This window comes from Pseudorasbora parva, chromosome 11 (genome assembly GCF_024679245.1).
Source record: "Pseudorasbora parva isolate DD20220531a chromosome 11, ASM2467924v1, whole genome shotgun sequence".
NCBI lineage: Eukaryota > Metazoa > Chordata > Actinopteri > Cypriniformes > Gobionidae > Pseudorasbora > Pseudorasbora parva.
Window position 1 is genome coordinate 45,649,876 of NC_090182.1, and position 27,897 is coordinate 45,677,772.

The window sequence follows — 27,897 nt, forward strand, 5'->3', positions numbered from 1 at the left end:
GCGATCCAGCAGGAAGGCTGATAGATCAGGACTGCCATCTGCTGGACACATGGGAAGAGCTGCTGGGAGGATATTCATGCTGGAAACCTGGGGCACACCTGAGGCTGATTTAATGACTTTATTTTCCCCTTAGAGATAAACTACACTAAAAGATTCTGAGTAAAAAACAACCCAATGTTGGGTCAAATATGGACTAACCCAGCAATTGGGTTGTTTTAATATTTAATAGCAAATATTTAACCCAATTGTGGGATTTAAACAACCCAATCGCTGGGTTAGTCCATATTTGCCCCAACATTAAAACAACCCAGCATTTTTTAGAGTGTACTCAGTCACTTACACAATGAACCAATGATTGGATCGACCAACAGCGCGAGTAAACAAACGCTACGGCTCAAATAAATGTCTGCACCAGTCATCGTCATCTTTCACACATATTTCATTGAGATACAGCTCGTCAGTCAACAATAAACATCAGTGTTTTCTTCCTGTGTAAAATTCCTTCACAGTCACAGCTATTGGCAATAAACCAGGCAAACTACTATATATGCTTATATGCTTATAAATCGGTCATATTTAGCAGTTCCATATTGTGCGTGCAAAACTGCTTCTTTCCACCCTAATATTATTATTTTGACATAACTTATTTAATATAAATTAAAAGAATATGTAGTTTAAATATATATATATAAAATTACAAATAAATAAAATATTACTAGTCATATGTAGCAGTTCCACATTTTGCCTGCAACGCTGTTGTTTTTAACCCTATTTATTGTTTATATTATTTTACCAGAATCTGTGGAATATAGATTTAAATAATCTGTAGCACAAAAACAAGTATCAACTTAAATTTGTAATAAAATATTACAAATAATAATGCATTATTATCATTAATATTAATTATTTAACTAAATATTAAATTAAAATATTAATGTCAAATTAAACAGAAATATTATTCTTCATAAATAATTACTAATATAAAAGTATACTGACAATAAAACAGGCAAAACTATTATATATTCTTTTAAATATTATCAAATATTTTATTAAATGAATTAGAATTAGTCATATTTTGCATGCAACACGGTTGTTTTTAACCCTATTTAAAATAACTATTATTTTGACATAATTTGTTGAATATACATTACATTATTTTATCATAAAAAGAAGTATCAAATGAAATATGATAAAATATCACTACTAAGTATGTTTTACTATTATTAACTATTATTATAATTTAAACAGAATCTGAAGAATATGGATTAAAATAATCTGTAATACAAAAACAAATATCAAATTAAACACAATAAAATATTACTTTTAAATATGCATTATCAATACTATTAATTATTTAAATAAATATCAAATTAAAATATCCGTGTTACATTAAATAGAAATATTATTAGGGAATATGCACGAGTAGCAGTAATTATAGCAGCAGTTGTAAGTATTATTATTATTATTATTATTATTATCATTAAGATTATAAATATTACTAAATAATTACTTATATAATAGTATAGTTTGGCACACTATACTATATAATAGTAGTAGTAATAGACTAGTGTAACGTTATACATAGAACAACAATGGAGTCCGTTAGCGCATTTAAATGACGAAGCACGCGATCGTGTCGTTTACTGATGTTCACTCACGCGCCGATAGCCGACAGCACAGACATCTGAAGCAGTTTAACTCACCGGCTGCTTCCAAAGCAGGACCGAACCTTTATCGCTGGGACGGCTCTGTCAAAAACACACTTCTTTGGTATGATTTGGTGAAGTCCTGACAGCAGTGACCGTGGAGATCCACTTTGCGACGCGACTGAAGCGATGTTGTGAAGCTTCCCGTCATTTCTGCGTTCAAATCGGTTCAAATGCAGCGCTGCCTTCCCAGAATGCTGTGCTGAAGCGTTGAAGTCGCTCGACGTCACCCAAAGGAATAAAGTGGAGCGCGGCGCCTGGATCGACTGGATCTGCAGCTGAGCGAGTGTTTATGGGCGTGCATTTCCTCTCTCGCTCTAGTCACGCGCGCACCCTACCGGGAGAAGAGCCCGTACGGCCCATACAAGGACCTTCCGCTCTATTAACGTCAAGTCGACCCATACTCGAAAAAAACTCTCCGAAACTTGTGAGAAACCGGAAGGAGTATTTTTGACACAGAAATACTCCATCAAACGTCCAACATTAGTTTTTGAAACTTTGTCTATGTTTAGGATGGGAATCCAAGTCTTTAACAGCTCAGTATGCATGAAACAGCATTTCACCGCCCCTTTAACACAGGCAAAACCATTATATATTATTTTAAATATTATTAAATACTGAATAAAATGAACTAGTCATATTTAGCTGTGGCACATTTAGCAAGCAACGCTGTGGTTTTTAACCCTATTTATTATTTATATTATTTTACAGAATTTGTAGAATATACAAGCAATTAATTTGTAGCACTAAAACAAATTAAATCTTTTTAAATATAATAATTATTTAAAAATAATTTAAATATGATTATAACTTATATGTGATATAACAGCATAGGTTGACAATAAAACTGCTGAAGGAGAGACGGCATGCAGAAGCAGGTCAGGAAAGTGTGTGTGTGTGTGTGTGTGTGTGTGTGTGTGTGTGTGTGTGTGTGTGTGTGTGTGTGTGTGTGTGTGTGTGTGTGTGTGTGTGTGTGTAACATGACATCATGACTTTGCGTAAACATACACGCCACTTTCTAAAGCAGAGTGGCGTGTTATCTGTACGAATTTTGAGATATCCGCATGTATGTCTACACTGAAACTAACCATTGTGTGTGTGTGTGTGTGTGTGTGTGTGTGTGTGTGTGTGTGTGTGTGTGTGTGTGTGTCCACAAGGGAAATGGATTTATAAACATACTAAGAAAATTGTTTTAAATATATAAATGCATAATGTTTCTTGTGACGGGTAGGTTTAGGAGCAGTGTGTGAGGGGTAGGTTTAGGGGTAGGGGCAGTGTAGTAGGATAGAATGAAACGGCATTGATAAACATGCTAAAAAGCGATTATATGTCTTGATAGCACTAATTGGCGTGTCATACACCATTTCATGAGATCAGTCTGGTTTGTGTGTGTCTGTGTGTGTATGTCTGACCTTGATTCTGGGCATGGTGACGGTTGGCGGCCTGGCTTTAGCCGTGAAGCTGTGAGCCGATCCTCTCTCCAGCACGTGTCTGGTGTAGGGCATGAACCTGCGGCCATCAGAGCCGAACACAAAGTCCCGTCTCAGAGCGTCGATCAGAACTATCACAACACGCCTGAAGAGCGGAGCCGGGGCTCGAGACGAGTTCAGACCGCTTCCTGCAACACACACACACACACACACCTGCTGCAGACACGTGTGTGCTCCAGACTAACATCTAAAACATCCCATACAACTAGCAATCATTTAAAGGTGCACTATGCAACTTTCCGTCCGCTAGAGGGCGCCTATTCAAAACAAAGGCGTAGTTTGATGTCGACAAGTTTGAGCGCTGAATCTTGGGACATTTGTTCTTCACCTCAGCCGGTGGGAAAGAATCGGCATAGGACTCGAGCAGAAATCATGTTGATGGATGTGATTAGTAACGTTACTGTTTTAAAGCAGAGCAGGAGCGAGTGTTGAGGAGCACAAACACACGCCTCGCGAGCAGCGGGACTTTTATTATGACGGGACACAGTCGGCAGTGCCATTTCCTCTTTTCTGGTCATGAATGTGAGGTAACGCTGCTCTGTTTATCATATTAGACACATCTGAGTGTGTTCAGAATGATGTTCTGACGTTACTCTGTGTGTTCGCTCAGCGGCTGCTGTGACTCTTATTCACACTGCTAAGAGTAAACGCTTCTGCAGAATAAAACCAGAAACCGAGGCTAACAGATATGACACCATTGACAGGCAACGCCCTCAGACGTCCCGGCTCATTGGTTAAAATAGCAATTTTCTCACAATTTACAAATAGTTGAAAACATTTGGGATATTGTATGTACTCAACTGAACAAAATATATATAACTGGCCTGGTGGATTTTGGATATTTTACTGCAAAATACTACACAGTGCACCTTTAATACATATATAATAAATCCATAAAAGACAATGTATTCTTACCATTATATCCTAAAAATAACTACTATAAATTATATATAGAGCTAAAGAATAAGCATACAAAATTATAAATATAAACATGAATTAAATAATAAATAATTTAATTCATAATTTAATAAATTGTAATATAATACATTATAAATACATAAAAACACACAGAAATTATAATTATTATATATAATTATTTTCTAAAAAATGACAACTGTAAATTATATATGAAGCTAAAGAATAAGCATATAAACATTATAAATATAAACATGAATTAAATGATAAATAATTACATTTATAATTTAATAAATTATAATACATTATGAAAACACAAAAACACACAGACATGATATTTATTGAATCGTATTTAAAGAATTTGATAATAATTACTTAAATTATAAATAATTGTATTTTATAATTTACTAAATATGTAATAAATATATATAACAAACAGAAACTATATTATATATATAATTATATTCTAAAAAATAACAACTGTAAATTATATATAAAGCTGAAAAATCATATCTAAGAATATCATTATAATTATTACTTAAATTATAAATAATTACATTTATAATTTACTAAATATATTATAAATATATAAAAAGCACAGAAATTATATTTTATAAATATATAATAACATTCTAAATAATAACTTTAAATTATATATAAAGCTTAAGAACCGTAACTATCTAAAAAAAATATATAATTATAACTATTACTTATATAAATAATTAAATGTATAATTTACTAAATATATTATACATTTATAAAAAGTACAAAATCATATTTATTATATATAATAATATTCTAAAAAAAGAAAAACTTTAAATTATAAATAAAGCTAAAGAATCCTATCTTTAAAAAAATCATTATAATTATTACTTAAATTATAAATAATTACATTTATAATTTACTAAATATAATTTTTTTTTTTTAAATCACAGAAATCATATTTATTATATATAATAATATTCAAAGAAAAGCTAAAGAATCATTAAGTATCTAAAAAAATCTAAATATAATTATTAATTAAATTATACATTTTAAATAATTAAATTATTTATAATTTACTAATCATACATACATTAAAAATATACAAACATGTATTTATATGTAATTATATTCTAAAGAAAAACAACTATAAATGATATCGAATGCTAAAGAACAATAAGAACCTAAAATAACTAAATATAATTATGAATCAATTTATGAGTAAATTATTTTGCATATTTAAAAAATCTATTATTCAAAGATAAATAGTGTATTCAAAAATAATAGTATCAATGAATATATATATATATATATATATATATATATATATATATATATATATATATATATATATATATATATATATATATATATATATATATATATATATGAGATGATTTAGCTTTTAATAATACTTAGACTCATAATGTGTGTGTGCGTGTGTGTGTACCTGTCTGTGGCTCTGCAGGAAAGTCAGTCAGTTTGCTCTTGGCTGAGAAGGATGATTTGACAGGAACAGGGAAGAATCCTCTCAGGAAAAGAGCGATTGACACAATCTCACAAATGAGACACAACAAAGCAAATACTGATGAGCTCAGCTTCATGGTGAAGATTAACACCTGTCATCAATATCACTTCAACACGAGCACTGCCTGATTTATCACTGACCGCAATTTAACAGCATTTTAAAAAGAAACAGCACTAAATCAACGCGAATAATGAAGACTGCGCCGGATTAGTGTTTTGAAATTCTCATTTCCGTGTGTGCTGAGGGTCACTACGGAAACTCACGAGGATCCTTTCTCACAGATTTGTAAACGTTTCTGTGGACTTTTATTTTGTAATCACAGCCAAAAACTTTTAATTTCGTTTACATTAAATTATGTGAAGTTCTAAAACATCTAAAATTGTATCATAATTCATACAATAAAACACTCTATAAAATAAAACACATGTAATTAAATGAAAGTAAGAAAATTTATGTATAGACACCTTCTCTCTTTTCTTTATTCATTTTAACAAAATAGGTCATAGGGAGACAAAAAACGGATTTAATCAAAAACGCAATTGTTGAAACCTAAATTATTACACAATTACATCATGTATTATATTATATTAATAAATGCGATACGTGAAATGAAAAACAAAAGTGTAAGGTAAGGTGGTTGCCATGGTAACGTTTGCTTTATTTACTTTTCGCCACTATCAAACGCGCGCTTTATGTGTTAGGGAATGTGGACAGAGAAAACCATCGAAATAAAGCACTGCTGATTGATACTAAAGTGTGTTTGTAGTCAGTGATTTAGTGGATCTGTCCTGGGAAATTATAATGGACTCAACGGACAAAATCACAACCTCAGAGTCTCTCAGTGCAATAACAGACATTTTTAAAGATATCAGAGAAGAGTTGGTGCAGTCAGGTGAGTCAAGGTATTACTACATTTTTCAACATTTAAACTTTTCATATATATGAACTTCCCTACCCCCTGACTTAGAGGTTCCACCCCAGTGAGGGCCAATTTTTACCTTAAAAGGTACAATTTTATACTCTTTTTTTTCACACAGAAAAATAGGGGTGTCAAAATTGTACCTTTAGGGGTACAACAGCTTGTCGCTGGGGCAGTACCCTTAAAAGGACATCTTTGTACCATTTTTACAACAAAAAGGTTCTTTTTCTAACTTCGCTCGGTGTTTCACTATGGGAATCGCTTTGGGCGTGACCAACTACGGAAGCTCCAATGACACCACGTCTGTCCTGACAGACAGGTTGACCTGAGATCAGGCTCCGCCTCCACCTATATTACTCAGGTCGACCCCTCACAAAGTCATTCGCGCTTTCTTCCCGTGAGGGACTACAACAAGCTCTCTCAGCACGTCCGACTTCGTTGCTGATCTCGCTGAACTGTTCAACAGGCGGACCGTTATTGGATTACGCCACCGAACGCGACATCAGTGGATTGGACTGTGTTGAGCGACATCGGAAACACCGAATAGTGTCCGCGTCAAGGCGAGCTATTCTCTTCGGACTATCGCGTACTAAACTACGGCGGTAGGTTTTTCAGTGACGTCGAGTCATCTTTTTGGGCTTTTCGCGTTGAGGCGAGCCGTTTGAAAGGGCTAAATTACCCTACTTTATCATCAGACTAACGTGTTGTGACGAGTCGTTGAATCACTCCTCCAGACATTATGTCGACGGTCATTACCCCCGCCAAAGGGAATGAGTCGAAAAGCAGGGATGTGGCATCCCGCCCGTGTCCATCGTCATGTGGAGCAACAATCTCGGGCAGGGACCCCCATCCTATGTGCATCGTGTGCATGGGCTCGAAGCACGCTCAAACGTCGCTTGCGGACCCTCAAACATGCGTCCACTGTGCGTCAATGCCGGTGAAAATTCTGGAGAGAAGGCTGAGAGTGGCGGTGGCTAGTAGCCAACAAGACCCATGTCTGTCCGGCGCCACCGCGAAGCCTAAGACAACCGACCATCAAACGCGAGCTACCTCTAGCTGGGCTGAAATGATGGAAGCCGAATCCCCGGATATGCCTCCTCTGTTCGATGGCCTTCTCGCACACGAAGAGGAAGAGCAGGGGGACGAGGACGCAGAGGGCGATGCTAACTCTGACCTCCTCGACTTGGATATGGAAGACGAGGAGGAAGATGACAACTCTCCCTTCCCCGCTCAACAGTCTAGACCCCCGAGCGCGACTGACTCGGGTCCTCAGGCTGACAGTAACCTACACGAGGTGTGCAAACGAGCCGCGGCTAAACTGGGCCTAGCTTGGCCCACGGCACAGGACGCCGAAGGAGCAGAGAGGGACCTTTACGACGGGAAAAGGCTGCCGCCTGCTCAACCCACAGCGAGACAATTACTGCCCGCCGTGCCGGCATGCATGAAAGAAATGTCTCGCCATTGGAGTACCCCCTTTAAGAATAAGCTCCCGGCCAAGGGATGCTCTAAGCTGGAGATTCAAGGGATGGTGGAGCTGGGGTTGGCCGGACCCCCAGCGGTAGAGTCTTCAGTGGCCTATCACCTCCACCCGAATCGACGCTCCATTTCTGCCTCCTCTCAGATTTCGCTGCCGAGCAAGATGGAACGTTTGACCGCGTCCGTCTATCAGAGGATATATAAGTATGCGGCCCAGTCAGTGTGCTCGCTGAACGCTGTGACTTTACTGTCAGCGTATCAGGCAGAAATTTTGGAGGAAATGGGGCGACAGCTGGATACAGGGGTGCCGAACCCAGCACTATGGGATGAAATATGTGTGGTAAACGATCTAATTCTCCGCTCTTCCCGCGGTGCGGTTCAAGGCTGTGGCCGTGTGATGGGCCTGGCCGTGTCAGGTGAGAGAGCGTTATGGCTGAACCTGTCAGGATTGAGCGACGCTCAGAAAGCGGAGGTGATGGACGCAGCGTTCGACCCAACTAAGGGCCTGTTCGGACCAGCTCTCGAGAAAATGAGAGAAACCAGCTCCCTGAGGAAACAAGAGGATGAAGCTTTTAACCTCTGTTTACCACGGAAGCAAACACCGCGACCACCCTCTCAACCAGCGCGGCAGGGCTTTGTTGCAGCCGCTGCAGTGAGAGGGAGACAGATAGGGGCCAGGAATGTGAGACCCGCTCCCAGCGGACAACAATCTGGCCATCGTCCAAGGTCGGAGAGCTCCGGACCATGGGGTAAGCATTCATTTGCGGCCGCGGCGGCCAGAAACCGACCGCCCCACCCCGAGGACCGGAAGAAGAAGCGTGCGACCTGACACGCGAATGTTCCCCTGCACTTCTCTCTCCGCCCGCAAAGAGAAGAAAGGGGTCCAACCCTGTTGTTCTGAGTTCAGTAAGGGCTCTCGCTGTAAGTTACCCAGTTCAAAAACAGGGAGAAAATGTTCAACAGTGTCACCAAGCACTCACACAGTGTTCTCAAACGCCCATCGTTTCAGGGGAATACTTAATAAAGAATGCACTATCGCATCCAAGCCACGAGCTAAGGGCGATATGCTCCCCGAATATAACAAACACACAAATAAATGTTTTTCTATCGCAGCCAGGCAGTCAGCCGAGGGCGATAGATTGCAAAGAAATCCAAAAATTAAAACGCGTCTCTCTAGCTTCGCCGCTGGAGGGAGCGCACGCTTCTCAAAAGGGGGTCAGCGCAGTGACAATAATGACGTCATCAACGCGCGCCCGCGAGGGAGAAGTGTACAAGGGACCCCTCTCGGCTCGCATACTCAGTTGGCGCGCATGCGCAGCTCATCCGTGGGTTTTAAACACAATTTCACGGGGATACAGACTTCAATTTGCCATGAAACCACCCAGATTCAATGGCATTATAGTCTCAGCGGCCGAGGGAGAAGCAGCTCGCGTCCTGACGGCCGAGATAGACACTCTTTTAGACAAACGAGCAATCAGAGTGCTGCCAAAGGAAGTGAGCTGTCAGGGTTTTTACTCCCGTTACTTCGTGATCCCAAAGAAAGGGAGCACATCTCTGCGCCCAATTTTAGATCTCCGTGTGCTAAACAAGCACCTACGGAAGTATTCATTCAAGATGTTAACACACAAAACACTTTGTCGATCTATCCGCCAGAACGACTGGTTTGTGACGATCGATCTGTCAGACGCGTATTTTCACATAGATGTTTATCCGTCTCACAGAAAATATCTCAGGTTTGCATACCGAAACACAGCGTACGAGTTTCAAACCATTCCATTTGGTCTGTCCTTAGCGCCAAGAGTTTTCAGCAAATGTGTGGAAGCAGCGCTATTTCCGTTGAGAAACAAAGGAATAAGAATATTGTCGTATATAGACGATTATCTGATTTGCGCCTCGTCAAAAGAACAAGCGATCAGAGACACAAACATGGTATTAGTGCATCTCGACAGCTTGGGATTCAGAATAAACATGAAAAAGAGCCGTTTAGAGCCAGCTCAGAACACAGAATATCTGGGGCTCAGTATAAACTCCCTCTCTTATCAGGTCACTCTGACAGAGGGGAGGATCACGTCCTTCATGCAGTGTCTCTCCCGTTTTCAGACGGGGAAAACTGTTCCGTTCAGACTGTGCCTACGAATGCTGGGTCTAATGGCCTCAGTGATTTCAGTAGTACATCTAGGACTACTAATGATGAGAGACTTTCAGCGCTGGGTCGCGCATCTGCGTCTGTGTTCTCGGCGACATCTCGGTCGACCGGTGAAAGTAACGCATGTGTGCGTCAGAGCGCTCAGACATTGGAGAAGCCCCGAGACTCTCAGAAAGGGGATCCCCTTGGGGGCGGTGTCGGCGAGGGTCACTATAACAACGGATGCGTCATTAAAAGGCTGGGGAGCAACTCTGATGGGCAGAGCGGTGAATGGTGTGTGGCCTCCACATCTGATTCACAAGCACATAAATTACTTAGAACTGCTGGCAGTGTTTTTAGCGCTAAAACATTTTCTGAGCTACATCAAGAGCCAGCATGTTTTAGTGAAAACAGACAATTCTACAGTGGTCGCTTATATCAACCGACAGGGAGGCACACGCTCGCTTCAACTGCACCAGTTAGCGAAAAAGCTGATCGTGTGGTGCAACACGAGGCTTTTATCCATCAGGGCAACCCATGTTCCAGGGATATTGAACAGAGGGGCAGATCTGTTGTCCAGGGGAAATCCTCTGTACGGGGAGTGGAAGCTTCATCCCCAGGTGGTGAAGCAGATATGGCAGAAGTACGGTCAGGCTGCCGTAGATCTCTTCGCCTCGCAGGAAAACGCTCAATGTCCTCTGTATTTCTCTCTGGTGGACGGAAATGCACCATTGGGTGTGGATGCGTTAGCCCACCCATGGCCGAACGTCCTACTGTATGCATTCCCTCCTCTGAGCCTGATTTCACCCACTCTAGCCAGGGTGAGGGAAATGGGGTTGTCACTGATACTGATAGCTCCACGGTGGCCATCCAGACATTGGGTAGCCGAGATAGTTCAACTACTGTCGGGTCAGCCGTGGCCCCTCCCTCCCCGGAGGGACCTCCTGTCACAAGCAGGAGGGGAAATCTACCATCCTCACCCGGACAGAATAGCTCTCTGGGCCTGGCCCGTGAGAGGTGGAATTTGAGTGCGGCAGGTTTACCCCCATCTGTCATTCACACAATACAGAGTGCCAGAGCCTCTTCCACTCGCTCACTTTATAGTAATAAATGGCGAGTCTTTGAAGAATGGTGTGGAAGGAGTAATATTGTCCCTTTTCAATGCTCAGTGAGGGACATATTATGTTTTCTCCAGGATCTGTTGGATAAGGGGAAGGCTTTTTCGACAATGAAGGTATATTTAGCTGCCATTTCCGCTTGTCATGTTGGTTTTGGTGACAAGACGGCAGGTCAACACCCTTTAATATGTCGTTTTATGAAAGGGGCACGGCGTAAGAGGCCAGTGGCCAGGAGGATGGTCCCGTTGTGGGATTTGTCCATGGTGTTAGAGGCCCTATCTCAACATCCTTTTGAGCCGTTAGAAGCCATAGGGTTGAAGTTTCTCTCTCTTAAGACAGCACTGTTGTTAGCGCTGGTGACAGCTAAGCGTGTGAGCGACTTACAGGCCTTGTCTATCAGCCCGTCTTGTTTACAGTTTGCTCCAGGGCTCACAAGGGTTTCCTTTCGCCCTAACCCTGCTTTTGTACCTAAAGTGGTGGACTCATCTTATAGATGTTCTACTACAGAACTTACAGCTTTCCACCCTCCTCCGTTCTCTTCGCCAGAGGAGAAGAGATGGAATTCTTTATGTCCGGTACGGGCGCTTCATAGGTACATGGAAAGAACAGCAGGATTCAGAAAGAATGACCAGCTTTTTGTATCTTGGGCTACTCCTCACAAAGGGAAGCCGTTGTCACGTCAACGGCTGTCCCATTGGATTGTAGAAGCTATATCTATAGCTTATGAATGTAGAGGTTCTCTACCTCCTGAGGGCTTAAGGGCCCACTCCACTAGGGGCATGGCTACATCATGGGCCCTACTTAAGGGAGTTTCGGTTCAGGAGATATGTGCAGCAGCAAGTTGGGCTACGCCCCACACATTTGTGCGGTTTTATAGACTAGATGTGTCTGAGCCATCCTTAGCTCATGCAGTGCTAGGGGCAAGCACACTGTGATATGTTTGATTAAGCATAGCATATGTTGTGCAATCCGGGAGTGGTCTATATCTCCCATAGTGAAACACCGAGCGAAGTTAGAAAAAGAACGATGGGTTACTTAACGTAATCCCGGGTTCTTTGATAACAGAGTGAGGTGTTTCACCAACACTTCCCTTCTCGCACAGGACGGGAAGAAATCTCTCTATAATGACTTTGTGAGGGGTCGACCTGAGTAATATAGGTGGAGGCGGAGCCTGATCTCAGGTCAACCTGTCTGTCAGGACAGACGTGGTGTCATTGGAGCTTCCGTAGTTGGTCACGCCCAAAGCGATTCCCATAGTGAAACACCTCACTCTGTTATCAAAGAACCCGGGATTACGTTAAGTAACCCATCGTTCATAGTAGTACCTTAAGGTACGCATTTGTACTCAAAGGTACTAATATGCACCGTTTAGGAGTAAAAAGGGTACAAAGATGTCCTTTTAAGGGTACTGCCCCAGCGACACGCCTAAAGGTATATTTTGACACCCTATTTTTCTGTGTGAGTGTATAACAATGGTAGAAATTACCCAAGAATGACATTTTCAGTCACCAAAAAATCTTAAATCTTAAAATGAGTACATGGCAGTGCATTACATGCACAACACTCACAAAGTATAGAAAGTCCTAAAATTTGAATTTTTATATTAATTTAAATCCTAATCCGTCATTCACACTGCAAAAAAAAATGCTCTTCTTACTTAGTAATTTTGTTTCGTTTCTAGTCTAAATATATAAAAATTCTGAAGTCAAAATGCATACACTAAATAAGTAAAATGACAAGATATTTTTTCTTGTTTTCTTAAAAATCAAATCTAAATGAAGTCAGTTGTTGCTTAAAACAGACAAAATGATCTGCCAAAAATATTGTGAGAAAAATAATCTTGTTTCTGACTGAAATCTTGTTTCTTGTTTCCGTTCCAAACAGAAATAAGATTATTTTTCTCACCCCATTGGCAGATCATTTAACCTGTTTTAAGCAAAAAACTCACTTCATTTAGATTTTATTTTTCCCGGAAAACAAGCAAAAATAGCTTATGATTTAAGATTTTTTTTTTTTTTTTTTGGACTGGAAACAAGAAAAAAATACTAAATAAGAAGAGCATTTTTTTGCAGTGCACCCAGATGTCCATTGTGTTTAAGCAGGGATCAGTGCGGAGTCGGTGGAGAAGGCAGTCAGTCTTCTTAAAGAAAAAGCAGAAAGAGGAGATCCTGAAGCCGCTTTCCTTCTGGGACAGTTCCACTATGAGGAGGTGACTGATGATCGCTCATTCATTCTGCACATGCTTTCAGACAGAAGGGGTTTCTCAGTGTCAAGGATGCTTTCTTGGCTGGACTGATCCTTCCAAGTACCTTCCTTCAGAGGCGAGGCGAGGCTCCTCTTTAGCATTCGGAGAACACGCAAATGGAACAGGCTAGCAAGTGCACGTCATTACGTCATTACCTCAGTGAAAAGGTCCGATTTCAGTATGAACACCTCCATTTGTTCCTTGGTCCCTGTTAAAAAAGACGAGAAAGCTATTAATAATGCTGGGAATGGTACGTTAAATTAATTTGTACAACTTAACTAGTTATTTATAAAAGAAATGCCGGTGACGGCAACCAGGTCCATTGCACTGCAAAAAATGCTCTTCTTACTTAGTATTTTTGTCTTGTTTCTTGTCAAAATATCTACAAATTCTAACATTAAGAAACATTTACAGACAAAGCAAAAATGCTGTCTTGTTTTGAGGGAAAATAACTCAAATATAAGAGAGTTTTATCTTAAAATAAGATATATAATCTGCCAATGGGGTAAGAAATATAATCTTGTTTTCTGTTTAAATTAAGATTATTTTTCTCACCCCATTGGCAGATTATTTATCTTATTTTAAGCACAAACTCTCTTCATTTTAAGTTATTTTTCCCAAAACAAGACAATTACTTTTGCTTGTCTAGTAAATACTTCTTGTTTTAAGAATTTTTAGATGTTTGGACTCGAAACAAGACAAAAATACTAAGTAAGAAAAGCATTTTTTGCAGTGTGGCCATCAAAAATTGTAATTTGTATATTTGTATCATTTAAAAAATGATACAAATATATACAAATTACGTTATTGATGTTTAATATACAGTAGTTATTTGTACATTTAAACGTTTAAATTTACTTATATTTACTACAGTTGTAACAAATGTTTGGTACAGTAAATATACTTACATTAAAAAGCACATCGCCCTGCTCCGATTCCGCCAACGTCTGACATTTTGAAGATAGCAAAGCTTCGTGCATAGGATTGTGGGTAATTTGAGAGCGCGAAGGCTACACATATGCATCATTTCCTGTATATGGCATATTTTTCGAATGAAGGACTCAGTCCTTACTTGAAATTTAAGTTTTGGCTTCCGAGGATCCTTCCTTGACATTGAGAAACGCCTAGAGTCATGTGATGAGATGACCCATGAACTGTGACCCTTGGTGTCCTGCAGGGCCGATACGCAGAAGCAGAGGTCATCTTTGATGGCATTAAAGATGAAGATCCTCGAGCTCTGTACCAGCTGGCTGTCATTTATTACGATGGCCTTGGAACCAAAGAAGACCTTGTGAGGACCTTCTTGCTGTATAAACATGATACCTCTCAGATCCACAGTAATAATAGGCTTTTTGAAGACTATGTAGTTTTCATTTTAGCCTACATTTATTCATTCAATTTCATACTTAAATGCTACTGTACATCTCTGAGCTGCCACTGTAAATCTTTATTTATTTATTTATTTATTTATATTATACAATACACTGGGAATGTGTACAAGGGTTTTTTAAGTAAAGTTTTAAGCTTAAGTAAGGGCTTTCAAGTCTTTTAAGTAAAATAAAGAAAGAGTATTGCAATAAAAACATTTTCTATTTAACCTTTTTCTGTTCCTGTCGCCTAAGAATAGAATAGCTAAAAAAACGTAGTTAAAAACCGAGGTATGTACTGAATTGTTGCATTCCTAATATATATATATATATATATATATATATATATATGTAGATTATATCCATTCATTACACACGGACTGATGTATTTCAAATGTGTATTTCTTTCATTTTGATGATTATAATTGACAACTAAGGAAAATCCCAAATTCAGTATCTCAGAAAATTAGAATATTACTTAAGAACAATACAAAGAAAGGATTTTTAGAAATTTTGGCCAACTGAAAAGTATGAGCATATACAGCACTCAATACTTAGTTGGGGCTCAATGATCAACTCATAAACCAATGGCAACATGACACAGGTGCACAAGGCGGGAACACATGTGGGCATGGAGTCACATGTCAATAGACCACATGACGAAACCAGGAAGTGCATGACAAAACATGACAGTGAACATGAGAACCTTAAAACAACATGAACCATAACCCAAGACCCTGTGACAGATACTGACTTTGGGATTTTCCTTAGTTGTCAGTTATAATCATCAAATTTAAAAGAAATATACATTTGAAATGTATCAGTCTGTGTGTAATGAATGAATATAACATAGAAGTTTCACTTTTTGAATGGAATTAGTGAAATAAATCAACTTTTTGATTTTTGATCTAATTATATGACCAGCACCGGTATACTGTATATAATCAACTTTTTAAATGTCTAGTTTTGAGCGTTTAACAGTGGAATTCGTGGTGAAAAACTACATTACCCATGATGCTGCATAGAAAATAACACCAATCAGAAAATTGCCACAATCATAACTCCACCGACCACTCCTATAAAGCACTGCAAATGACTTAATTGAATCACTCTCTCTATACGCTCTCAAAGCACTTAAAATATCTGTATATACATGCATTTTTATATATTTATATAAATATATTTTTAATTTGATTATGTCATGTGCAATGCATCATGGGATTGTAGTTCTTTCCCTCACTGAAGCCGGTAAGCTCACCGTCTTGTTCCTTTGTCTTTGTATCCGATTTTCAGACACTTTTTTTTTTTTACTTCAAATCAAAGTTTGTAATGTTGTGATTCTCCTCACAGCTGGTTCATGGCTCATAAGTCTATTAACATATGTCCACCAACAGGGCAAAGCAATGGAGTTCATGAGAAGAGTTGCATTCTGGGATTCCTCTGAAGTGGGCTCTGTCAGAGCCGCGGCGCTGTATAATCTGGGCCGGGCGTATCTGGAGGGTTACGGCGTCCAGACGTCCAGCGCTGAAGCCGAGCGGTGAGAAACAATCACAGCAGATTATAAGAGCATCTGTGCAGGAGATAAAGCAGAGATGGGCGCTTTCCAAACACTGAAGCTTCCAAACCTTTGCCGATACAAATCATTTGGGTTTAGTCAGGGATTCGCGTATCGAACTGCCAAAGTCACCTGATTTCAGCAAATTATGCTTTGTTACATCCGAACTTTATAACGTTTCGAAATGTCAATAGTTCGCCACCAGGGGGGCGATGATCTCTGCCAACGCATCAATTAGGCTGTGCTCGAAATATATTCTTATTTATTATCATATTCTAAAAATAACTCCTATAAATTATATATAAAGCTAAAGAATAAGCATATAAAAAATCATAATTATAAACAATTAAATTATAAATAATTACATTTATAATTTAATAATATTGTAAATACATAAAAACAAATGTATGTATATATAAAGCAAAAAAATTATAAGTATCTAAAAAAACTAAATATAATGATTTACTATATTTACTAAATATATTATAAACACACAGAAATTATATATATATATATATATATATATAAACACACACACATATATATATATATATATATATATATATATATATATATATATATATATATATATTAAATATAACTGTAAATTGTATGTAAAGCTAAAGAATAATACGCATCTAAAAATCTAATTATAATTATTAATCAAATATTTTTTTATAATTTAATAATTTATAATTGACTAAATATATTATAAATACATAAAACACTGAAATTATATTTTATTATATATAATAATATTTAAAAAATATATAGTAAAGTCTCCATCAGATGCACACTTTATGAGTCCTGTGAATTCAGACATATTTCTTTTGTCACATGCTGTTTTTGAAGTGTGTGTTTTGTGACGCAGCCCTGGTGTGTGTGTTACACAGGCTTTGGCTCCTGGCGGCCGATGATGGGAAGCCGTATGCGAGTGTTGAAGCGCAGTCGTCTCTGGGCATGTTCTACAGCCGACCGGAGACCCTCGACCTCACAAAGGTGCATTTACCTGCTCGGTTCACAGAGAAAAACTTTTTTTGGGAGGGTGATTTATGAGGAAACCATCACTCCTGCAGATGTTCAATGGCTGCTTAAAGGAGAACTTCAGCGCTGGGAAGATGAATCTGCATTTAAACTGGGTCATTAATGTAGTAGAAATGTGAAATATTTACTTTCTAGACTGAGAAAAGACAGAAAATGTATTTTTGTCTCATGGGGATGAAAGACTACAATTCCCAGAATGCTTTGCTGCCCTACGAGGCCACAACCAAAGCCACCACTTCTGGATTACTGATCACTTTCCCATCTCGTTCATCTTCATTAAATCAGTTCAGTTAGAGAATAGACACTACAATTAAAAACTGAACGTGTGTGTTCAATATAATGTGATTGAGCCGCTGAGCGAGTCTCACAGCACAAACGCTGCAGGAGTCAGATTACACTCACCGTGATGAATGAGCTGAATGAGCTCTCCTGATGAGAGCTGAGGTAATCGCGACCACACTCGCGGCATACATTCACAGCGCGAGTTCAGTCTGGCGCATTTTCAGTTCATGCCTTTGGAAACTTAACTTTCAATAGGTATTAATTTGAGAAGTTAAGACACTTACATTGCTCAGCATAGCTCCGGTTTCCTGAGTGCCTTCAGTTCAATTTGTCTGTCATGCAATTGCTAGTTTATATCTGACTTTAGTGTGTGTGTGTGTGTGTGTGTGTGTGTGATGGGTAGGTGTAGGGGCAGGGGCAGGGGCAGTGTAAGGGGATAGAAAATATGGTTTATACAGGATAAAAACCATTACACCTATGGAGAGTCCCTGTAAACCACATAGACCAACGTGTGTGTGTGTGTGTGTGTGTGTGTGTGTGTGTGTGTGTGTGTGTGTGTGTGTGTGTGTGTGTGTGTGTGTGTGTGTGTGTGTGTGTGTGTGTGTGTGTGTGTGTGTGTGTGTGTGTCCACCAGGCGTTCTCATGGCACTCTGAGGCGTGTGGGAACGGCAGTCTGGAGTCTCAGGGCGCTCTGGGCGTCATGTATCTGTACGGTCTCGGAGTGCAGAAGGACCCGGACGCGGCTCTGTTCTGCCTGAAGGACGCGGCGGAGAGAGGCAACGTCTACGCTCAGGGCCATCTGACAGCCTGCTACTACCACCGCAAGCTCTACTCCAGAGCTGCCGCCCTGGGAGAAAGGTGATTATAAATCACTACAGTAAAAAGAGTGTTGAGACAAACTTTAAGTTGGCTTGGGAAAGTGCCGATCAGAAAGTTTAAAAAAAAGTTTTAGAAGCTTAAAGTTTGTAGATTTTTAGTGTAAAGTAGTTTGAAGTCAGTAGAGTCTACGGATGGATGGATGGATGGATGGATGGATGGATGGATGGATGGATGGATGGATGGATGGATGGATGGATGGATGGATGGATGGATGGATGTAAATAGTCAGATGATAGACAGACAGACAGATAGTGGAGTGTGATGAGCTTCAGTGTTTAGATGTGAATTTTGTCAGCTTGTCTCAGAACAGTCTTGGCTCATTTCGTCAATGAAAGTCAATGGGATTTTTCCGAGTTTGAGAGTATTTTTAGGAAAACTTTAAGTCGGATCAGTTAGAAAAGATATAGCAACTCGAGTCAGAACAGTCTGAAGGTCTGAGCCGAGTTTGGAGTGTGTGAAGTTAAAGCTCTAGGAGGAGTTAGAAATTTAGAGTCAGAAAAATAATAACACGTTTATTAGGATTTCAGTAAGTTTGCTCTCCCAAGCCAATTTAATAATCTGTTAAAGCCCTTTACATATAGAAGGGGGGATCTCCTCAACCTCCATCAATGTGCAGCGATACCTGGATGATGCAACGGCAGCCATATCGCGCCAGAACACACACCAGCTTATGGTGCAGAGGAGAGAGGCTGATAGAGCCAGTCATTAAATCATGATTAGGAGGCCAGGATGGACTGAGACCAATGGGCAAATTTGGCCAGGATGTCGAGGTTACACCCCCACTCTTTATTAAAGTATTTTAACTGACCTCAGAGAGTCAGGACCTCAGTTTAACGTCTCATCCGAAAGTGCAGTGCATCCTTCAGACTGACGGCTGTTGTAGAGAACACTCTTCTGTTTTATTTAGCATGTAATTCTGCTTTTGGACTCTCAGAGTGTGCGGATACGAGGACATCAGTGCCATAGCGCGGCACACGGGCTGTCTGGAGGAGTTCATCCGGAAGGGCATCGCTATAGCCATGTTTTACTTCTCACGCTGCCTTCAGCTGGGCCGAGGCGTCCTGCAGAACAGAGACAGAGCAAAAGTCTACCTCACACAGGTACGGCTGCACACGCCACATTGTAAAGGGGCACTTCTTACACCTGGGACATGCCCCTGTGGGAAACATTTGAGAATTGCTTAGTTGGGGTTTAAAAGGCACTTCATATTTTGTGATATTATCAATTTGACTGTCAGGATTGAGGGATATAAAGTCAGAATTGTGGGATATAAAGTCAGAATTGTGGGATATAAAGTCAAAATTGTGGGATATAAAGTCAGAATTGTGAGATATAAAGTCAGAATCGTGAGATATAAAGTCAGAATTGTGAGATATAAAGTCAGAATTGTGGGATATAAAGTCAGAATTGTGAGATATAAAGTCAGAATTGTGGGATATAAAGTCAGAATTGTGAGATATAAAGTCAGAATTGTGAGATATAAAGTCTGAATTGTGAGATATAAAGTCAGAATTGTGAGATATAAAGTCAGAATTGTGAGATATAAAGTCAGAATTGTGGGATATTAAGTCAGAATTGTGAGATATAAAGTCAGAATTGTGAGATATAAAGTCAGAATTGTGAGATATAAAGTCAGAATTGTGGGATATTAAGTCAGAATTGTGGGATATAAAGTCAGAATTGTGAGATATTAAGTCAGAATTGTGGGATATAAAGTCAGAATTGTGGGATATTAAGTCAGAATTGTGGGATATAAAGTCAGAATTGTGAGATATAAAGTCAGAATTGTGAGATATTTAGTCAGAATTGTGAGATATAAAGTCAGAATTGTGGGATATTAAGTCAGAATTGTGAGATATAAAGTCAGAATTGTGAGATATAAAGTCAGAATTGTGAGATATAAAGTCAGAATTGTGAGATATAAAGTCAGAATTGTGAGATATAAAGTCAGAATTGTGAGATATAAAGTCAGAATTGTGAGATATAAAGTCAGAATTGAGAGATATAAAGTCAGAATTGTGAGATATAAAGTCAGAATTGTGAGATATAAAGTCAGAATTGTGGGATATAAAGTCAGAATTGTGAGATATAAAGTCAGAATTGTGGGATATTAAGTCAGAATTGTGGGATATTAAGTCAGAATTGTGAGATATAAAGTCAGAATTGTGGGATATAAAGTCAGAATTGTGAGATATAAAGTCAGAATTGTGAGATATAAAGTCAGAATTGTGTGATATTAAGTCAGAATTGTGAGATATAAAGTCAGAATTGTGAGATATAAAGTCAGAATTGTGAGATATAAAGTCAGAATTGTGGGATATTAAGTCAGAATTGTGGGATATAAAGTCAGAATTGTGGGATATAAAGTCAGAATTGTGGGATATTAAGTCAGAATTGTGGGATATAAAGTCAGAATTGTGAGATATAAAGTCAGAATTGTGAGATATTTAGTCAGAATTGTGAGATATAAAGTCAGAATTGTGGGATATTAAGTCAGAATTGTGAGATATAAAGTCAGAATTGTGAGATATAAAGTCAGAATTGTGAGATATAAAGTCAGAATTGTGAGATATTAAGTCAGAATTGTGAGATATAAAGTCAGAATTGAGAGATATAAAGTCAGAATTGTGAGATATAAAGTCAGAATTGTGAGATATAAAGTCAGAATTGTGGGATATTAAGTCAGAATTGTGAGATATTAAGTCAGAATTGTGAGATATAAAGTCAGAATTGTGAGATATAAAGTCAGAATTGTGTGATATTAAGTCAGAATTGTGAGATATAAAGTCAGAATTGTGAGATATAAAGTCAGAATTGTGAGATATAAAGTCAGAATTGTGGGATATTAAGTCAGAATTGTGGGATATAAAGTCAGAATTGTGGGATATTAAGTCAGAATTGTGGGATATAAAGTCAGAATTGTGGGATATAAAGTCTGAATTGTGAGATATAAAGTCAGAATTGTGAGATATAAAGTCAGAATTGTGAGATATAAAGTCAGAATTGTGAGATATAAAGTCAGAATTGTGGGATATAAAGTCAGAATTGTGAGATATAAAGTCAGAATTGTGAGATATAAAGTCAGAATTGTGAGATATAAAGTCAGAATTGTGAGATATAAAGTCAGAATTGTGGGATATAAAGTCAGAATTGTGAGATATAAAGTCAGAATTGTGAGATATAAAGTCAGAATTGTGAGATATAAAGTCAGAATTGTGAGATATAAAGTCAGAATTGTGAGATATAAAGTCAGAATTGTGGGATATAAAGTCAGAATTGTGAGATATAAAGTCAGAATTGTGAGATATAAAGTCAGAATTGTGAGATATAAAGTCAGAATTGTGAGATATAAAGTCAGAATTGTGAGATATAAAGTCAGAATTGTGAGATATAAAGTCAGAATTGTGAGATATAAAGTCAGAATTGTGAGATATAAAGTCAGAATTGTGAGATATAAAGTCAGAATTGTGGGATATAAAGTCAGAATTGTGGGATATAAAGTCAGAATTGTGAGATATAAAGTCAGAATTGTGAGATATAAAGTCAGAATTGTGAGATATAAAGTCAGAATTGTGAGAAAAAAAGTCAGAATTGTGAGATATAAAGTCAGAATTGTGAGATATAAAGTCAGAATTGTGAGATATAAAGTCAGAATTGTGAGATATAAAGTCAGAATTGTGAGATATAAAGTCAGAATTGTGAGATATAAAGTCAGAATTGTGGGATATAAAGTCAGAATTGTGAGATATAAAGTCAGAATTGTGAGAAATAAAGTCAGAATTGTGAGATATAAAGTCAGAATTGTGAGATATAAAGTCAGAATTGTGAGATATAAAGTCAGAATTGTGAGATATAAAGTCAGAATTGTGGGATATTAAGTCAGAATTGTGAGATATAAAGTCAGAATTGTGAGATATAAAGTCAGAATTGTGGGATATTAAGTCAGAATTGTGAGATATAAAGTCAGAATTGTGAGATATAAAGTCAGAATTGTGAGATATAAAGTCAGAATTGTGAGATATAAAGTCAGAATTGTGAGATATAAAGTCAGAATTGTGAGATATAAAGTCAGAATTGTGAGATATAAAGTCAGAATTGTGAGATATAAAGTCAGAATTGTGAGATATTAAGTCAGAATTGTGAGATATAAAGTCAGAATTGTGAGATATAAAGTCAGAATTGTGAGATATAAAGTCTGAATTGTGAGATATAAAGTCAGAATTGTGAGATATAAAGTCAGAATTGTGAGATATAAAGTCAGAATTGTGAGATATAAAGTCAGAATTGTGAGATATAAAGTCAGAATTGTGAGATATAAAGTCAGAATTGTGGGATATTAAGTCAGAATTGTGAGATATAAAGTCAGAATTGTGGGATATTAAGTCAGAATTGTGAGATATAAAGTCAGAATTGTGAGATATAAAGTCAGAATTGTGAGATATAAAGTCAGAATTGTGAGATATAAAGTCAGAATTGTGAGATATAAAGTCAGAATTGTGAGATATAAAGTCTGAATTGTGAGATATAAAGTCAGAATTGTGGGATATAAAGTCAGAATTGTGAGATATAAAGTCAGAATTGTGGGATATAAAGTCAGAATTGTGAGATATAAAGTCAGAATTGTGAGATATAAAGTCAGAATTGTGAGATATAAAGTCTGAATTGTGAGATATAAAGTCAGAATTGTGAGATATAAAGTCAGAATTGTGAGATATAAAGTCAGAATTGTGGGATATAAAGTCAGAATTGTGAGATATAAAGTCAGAATTGTGGGATATAAAGTCAGAATTGTGAGATATAAAGTCAGAATTGTGAGATATAAAGTCAGAATTGTGAGATATAAAGTCAGAATTGTGGGATATTAAGTCAGAATTGTGAGATATAAAGTCAGAATTGTGAGATATAAAGTCAGAATTGTAAGATATAAAGTCAGAATTGTGAGATATAAAGTCAGAATTGTGAGATATAAAGTCAGAATTGTGGGATATAAAGTCAGAATTGTGAGATATAAAGTCAGAATTGTGGGATATAAAGTCAGAATTGTGAGATATAAAGTCAGAATTGTGAGATATAAAGTCAGAATTGTGAGATATAAAGTCTGAATTGTGAGATATAAAGTCAGAATTGTGAGATATAAAGTCAGAATTGTGAGATATAAAGTCAGAATTGTGGGATATAAAGTCAGAATTGTGAGATATAAAGTCAGAATTGTGGGATATAAAGTCAGAATTGTGAGATATAAAGTCAGAATTGTGAGATATAAAGTCAGAATTGTGAGATATAAAGTCAGAATTGTGAGATATAAAGTCAGAATTGTGAGATATAAAGTCAGAATTGTGAGATATAAAGTCAGAATTGTGAGATATAAAGTCAGAATTGTGGGATATAAAGTCAGAATTGTGAGATATAAAGTCAGAATTGTGGGATATAAAGTCAGAATTGTGAGATATAAAGTCAGAATTGTGGGATATTAAGTCAGAATTGTGAGATATAAAGTCAGAATTGTGAGATATAAAGTCAGAATTGTAAGATATAAAGTCAGAATTGTGAGATATAAAGTCAGAATTGTGAGATATAAAGTCAGAATTAGGGATGCACCGAAATTAAATTCTTGGCCGAAGCCGAAACCGAATAATAATGAAATGCTTGGCCGAAGACCGAAGGCCGAATAACGAACGCGGTGTTTCGCATTTTTTCCATTTATTTGGCTTTTTTTTTTTTCCATTACAATAATTAAATAGTACAAATTTGCTTTTTACTATTTTGTGTTGCTTATCAGAGAAATAAATCAAATAACAAAAATACAATTTCAAAATATTTATTTAACACTGATTTTTTTTTTAAACATTCCAGCAGATATTATACAAACTAAGCACAACATAACTTAAAATAAATAATTAGTAAAATAAAAAATATATTTTTATTTGGCCATCTTAGAAGCCCCCCTTCTTGAATAGCCTATGTTAGGCCTATAACTGACTGCTGAAAGAATGTAACTCTGTATGTCTACAACAACAAATGTGCATTGAATAATGCAAAAAATGTGGATGAACCCACAACAAATAAATAACTGTCCTAGACATAAGCCTACTTAGCCTACTTCTTCAGGAAAAGTGGCAGGTTCTTCTTTATGAAAAGTAGCTTCTCTGCTTTCTCACATGAAAGTCGGTTCCTCTTCTCATCGATGACATGAGATGCAGCACTAAACAGTGCTTCCACACTGCTGACATGTTTGCTGCATAAAGCACACGGCTCTCACTCTATGTGGGTTACTTTTTGATCGCGTCATTAAAAACGTCATTGTTCGGCAAAAATTATTCGGCCTTTTTACTTTTTCGGCCGAATGCCGAAAATGCTTTTTTTGGCTATTTTCGGCCGAATAATTTCGGTTGCCGAACATTCGGTGCATCCCTAGTCAGAATTGTGGGATATTAAGTCAGAATTGTGAGATATAAAGTCAGAATTGTGAGATATAAAGTCAGAATTGTGAGATATAAAGTCAGAATTGTGAGATATGAAGTCAGAATTGTGGGATATAAAGTCAGAATTGTGAGATATAAAGTCAGAATTGTGAGATATAAAGTCAGAATTGTGAGATATAAAGTCAGAATTGTGAGATATAAAGTCAGAATTGTGGGATATTAAGTCAGAATTGTGAGATATAAAGTCAGAATTGTGAGATATAAAGTCAGAATTGTGGGATATTAAGTCAGAATTGTGAGATATAAAGTCAGAATTGTGAGATATTAAGTCAGAATTGTGAGATATAAAGTCAGAATTGTGAGATATTAAGTCAGAATTGTGAGATATAAAGTCAGAATTGTGAGATATAAAGTCAGAATTGTGAGATATTAAGTCAGAATTGTGAGATATTAAGTCAGAATTGTGAGATATTAAGTCAGAATTGTGAGATATAAAGTCAGAATTGTGAGATATTAAGTCAGAATTGTGAGATATTAAGTCAGAATTGTGAGATATAAAGTCAGAATTGTGAGATATAAAGTCAGAATTGTGAGATATTAAGTCAGAATTGTGAGATATTAAGTCAGAATTGTGAGATATTAAGTCAGAATTGTGAGATATAAAGTCAGAATTGTGAGATATAAAGTCAGAATTGTGAGATATAAAGTCAGAATTGTGAGATATAAAGTCAGAATTGTGAGATATTAAGTCAGAATTGTGAGATATAAAGTCAGAATTGTGAGATATAAAGTCAGAATTGTGAGATATAAAGTCAGAATTGTGAGATATAAAGTCAGAATTGTGAGATATAAAGTCAGAATTGTGAGATATTAAGTCAGAATTGTGAGATATAAAGTCAGAATTGTGAGATATAAAGTCAGAATTGTGAGATATAAAGTCAGAATTGTGAGATATAAAGTCAGAATTGTGAGATATTAAGTCAGAATTGTGAGATATAAAGTCAGAATTGTGAGATATAAAGTCAGAATTGTGAGATATTAAGTCAGAATTGTGAGATATAAAGTCAGAATTGTGGGATATAAAGTCAGAATTGTGAGATATTAAGTCAGAATTGTGAGATATAAAGTCAGAATTGTGAGATATAAAGTCAGAATTGTGGGATATAAAGTCAGAATTGTGAGATATAAAGTCAGAATTGTGAGATATAAAGTCAGAATTGTGAGATATTAAGTCAGAATTGTGAGATATAAAGTCAGAATTGTGCACTGCTTCCCCCTCCTGAGGCGTCGAACGGTTTGCCAGAATCTCTTCCGAGGCCAACCGATAGTCTTTCTCCATGGCCTCACCGAACTCCTCCCAGGCCCGAGTTTTTGCCTCCACAACTACCCGGAGGCGTGCTTAGTTAAGGTTTAAAAGGCACTTCATATTTTGTGATATTATCGATTTGACCGCACTGACCCCATCGGATGAAATATAACTTAAACAGAATCGAATCGAAATTGCTTCATAATTGACACAGTTCTTCTCACAGAAGAAGAAGAAATTGTAATTTTTTGTGGGATATTTTGTGGGTTATATCCTTGTGAAAAATGTTTTCAGTTGAATTTGGGGAAACCACTTGAAGCATTTGTTGAGCTGAGCTATTTCCATAACTCTGGTTTTATTTGTTCATTGCAAATGGCTGAAAGTCTGTACGTTTAACCTGATTAACAATGGGGGTTGAACTGAAGCTGATATAGTTTTGCAATATTTTTTTATTCCATGGTGGAAAAAAGCTTCTGTAGTTATTGAAATGAATCAACACTGAACTGACATGAGCTGAATAATGACACTATTGTCTCACATCCCTGATTTATTGTGTGAAGCGCTGTAGAAATAAAGCCGACTGGACTCCTAACAGAAGGTGTGTGAGAGCCGAGGTCCAGTCGTCTGATTTCTCTCATGTTTCCTCATCAGGCTGTCAGGATGGATCCAGAGATCTGTCAGGAGCTGCAAATGGACGCCATTCATGGCAGGATATAAATCACACACACTCGTCACACACACTCAGTGATGTTTAGTGTCATCTCACTGTGATATAAAGATCTTGTCAAATCCTAGAGTCAAATTCTTATAAATGTAATCTTTATGTTCAAGGTTTTGCTTATATCTTGAATCTATGTTTACACATAAAAAACATGTTTTTTTAAAGAATGTTATAAACCATAAATATTTAAAAAATACATCATAATTACATCTGACTTGCGCAACAAACAAAAGAAAGAAAGCAACAGCAACAACAAAAGTATTATTTCATTTTAGAAATGAAAACACTAAGAAATCGTATTCAAGTTCAAGATATGAATTGCATTTTAATGTATGCATTTAATATTTTACTATATTGAAGACATGACACGTGACGGATCTTCTTTCGCAATTTATTGCTTATAAATGCTCTAGCCTATTTTTGGTAAAAATAAAAGTCTATAACAATAATTAATATCAATAATAATATCACAAACAGAACCTTCACACAATAACTGTACATGACATATTGCACGATTAAAAGCCTTCATAATGGTCACAATAATATGTAGGGCGTTTACATTGGTCTGGCTTCTTCTTTTACACCGTTATTCACATTACAGAACGGAAGAGAAAAGCAGAAGATGGCGACAGCTGGCAGTGAATGACCGGGGCTGATCCTCACACACACACACACACACACACACACATTCATGAGGAATAAAAGCTCCTCCGGCGCAGCTCAGGCCTGGATGGGGTCCACGCTCAGCTCAGGATAAAGCTCTTTAAGAAGCATCTCCAACATGATCTACAGACAGAGAGACAAACTCATCAGCGCT

The 27,897-nt window shown here is 37.4% G+C and overlaps 5 protein-coding genes across 7 annotated transcripts in view; 3 read left to right on the top strand and 2 right to left on the bottom strand.

The window, feature by feature from the left end:
* Positions 1–5,865, bottom strand: part of pigg (phosphatidylinositol glycan anchor biosynthesis class G (EMM blood group)) — a 211,448-nt gene extending 205,583 nt beyond the window's left edge. For all 3 annotated transcript variants that reach the window (XM_067458106.1, XM_067458108.1, XM_067458107.1), the window contains exons 1-2: positions 5,544–5,865; positions 3,119–3,324 (exon numbers count right to left, since the gene is read on the bottom strand). In XM_067458106.1, the coding sequence (XP_067314207.1) occupies positions 3,119–3,324; positions 5,544–5,697 (360 nt within the window). In that variant the 5' untranslated portion in view covers positions 5,698–5,865. The remainder of the gene's footprint in view (positions 1–3,118; positions 3,325–5,543) is intronic.
* gnpda2 (glucosamine-6-phosphate deaminase 2) overlaps positions 1–27,897 on the top strand; it is a 469,370-nt gene that overhangs the window by 114,336 nt on the left and 327,137 nt on the right. The window lies entirely within an intron of this gene.
* Positions 6,284–27,762, top strand: lrp2bp (LRP2 binding protein). The gene is made up of 8 exons (XM_067458093.1): positions 6,284–6,513; positions 13,362–13,468; positions 14,682–14,795; positions 16,266–16,408; positions 17,320–17,425; positions 18,387–18,610; positions 19,566–19,731; positions 27,011–27,762. Exons 1-8 carry the CDS (start codon positions 6,423–6,425, stop codon positions 27,074–27,076), a joined length of 1,017 nt encoding a protein of 338 aa, XP_067314194.1. The 5' UTR covers positions 6,284–6,422; the 3' UTR covers positions 27,077–27,762.
* On the top strand, positions 9,828–12,303 carry LOC137092891 (uncharacterized). Its single transcript, XM_067457420.1, has one exon. The coding sequence runs from the start codon at positions 9,828–9,830 to the stop codon at positions 12,192–12,194; it is 2,367 nt and encodes a 788-aa protein (XP_067313521.1). The 3' UTR covers positions 12,195–12,303.
* snx25 (sorting nexin 25) overlaps positions 27,456–27,897 on the bottom strand; it is a 78,751-nt gene continuing 78,309 nt past the window's right edge. Inside the window, exon 19 of the mRNA XM_067458091.1 lies at positions 27,456–27,866. Coding sequence (XP_067314192.1) covers positions 27,801–27,866 — 66 coding nt within the window. The 3' untranslated portion in view covers positions 27,456–27,800. The remainder of the gene's footprint in view (positions 27,867–27,897) is intronic.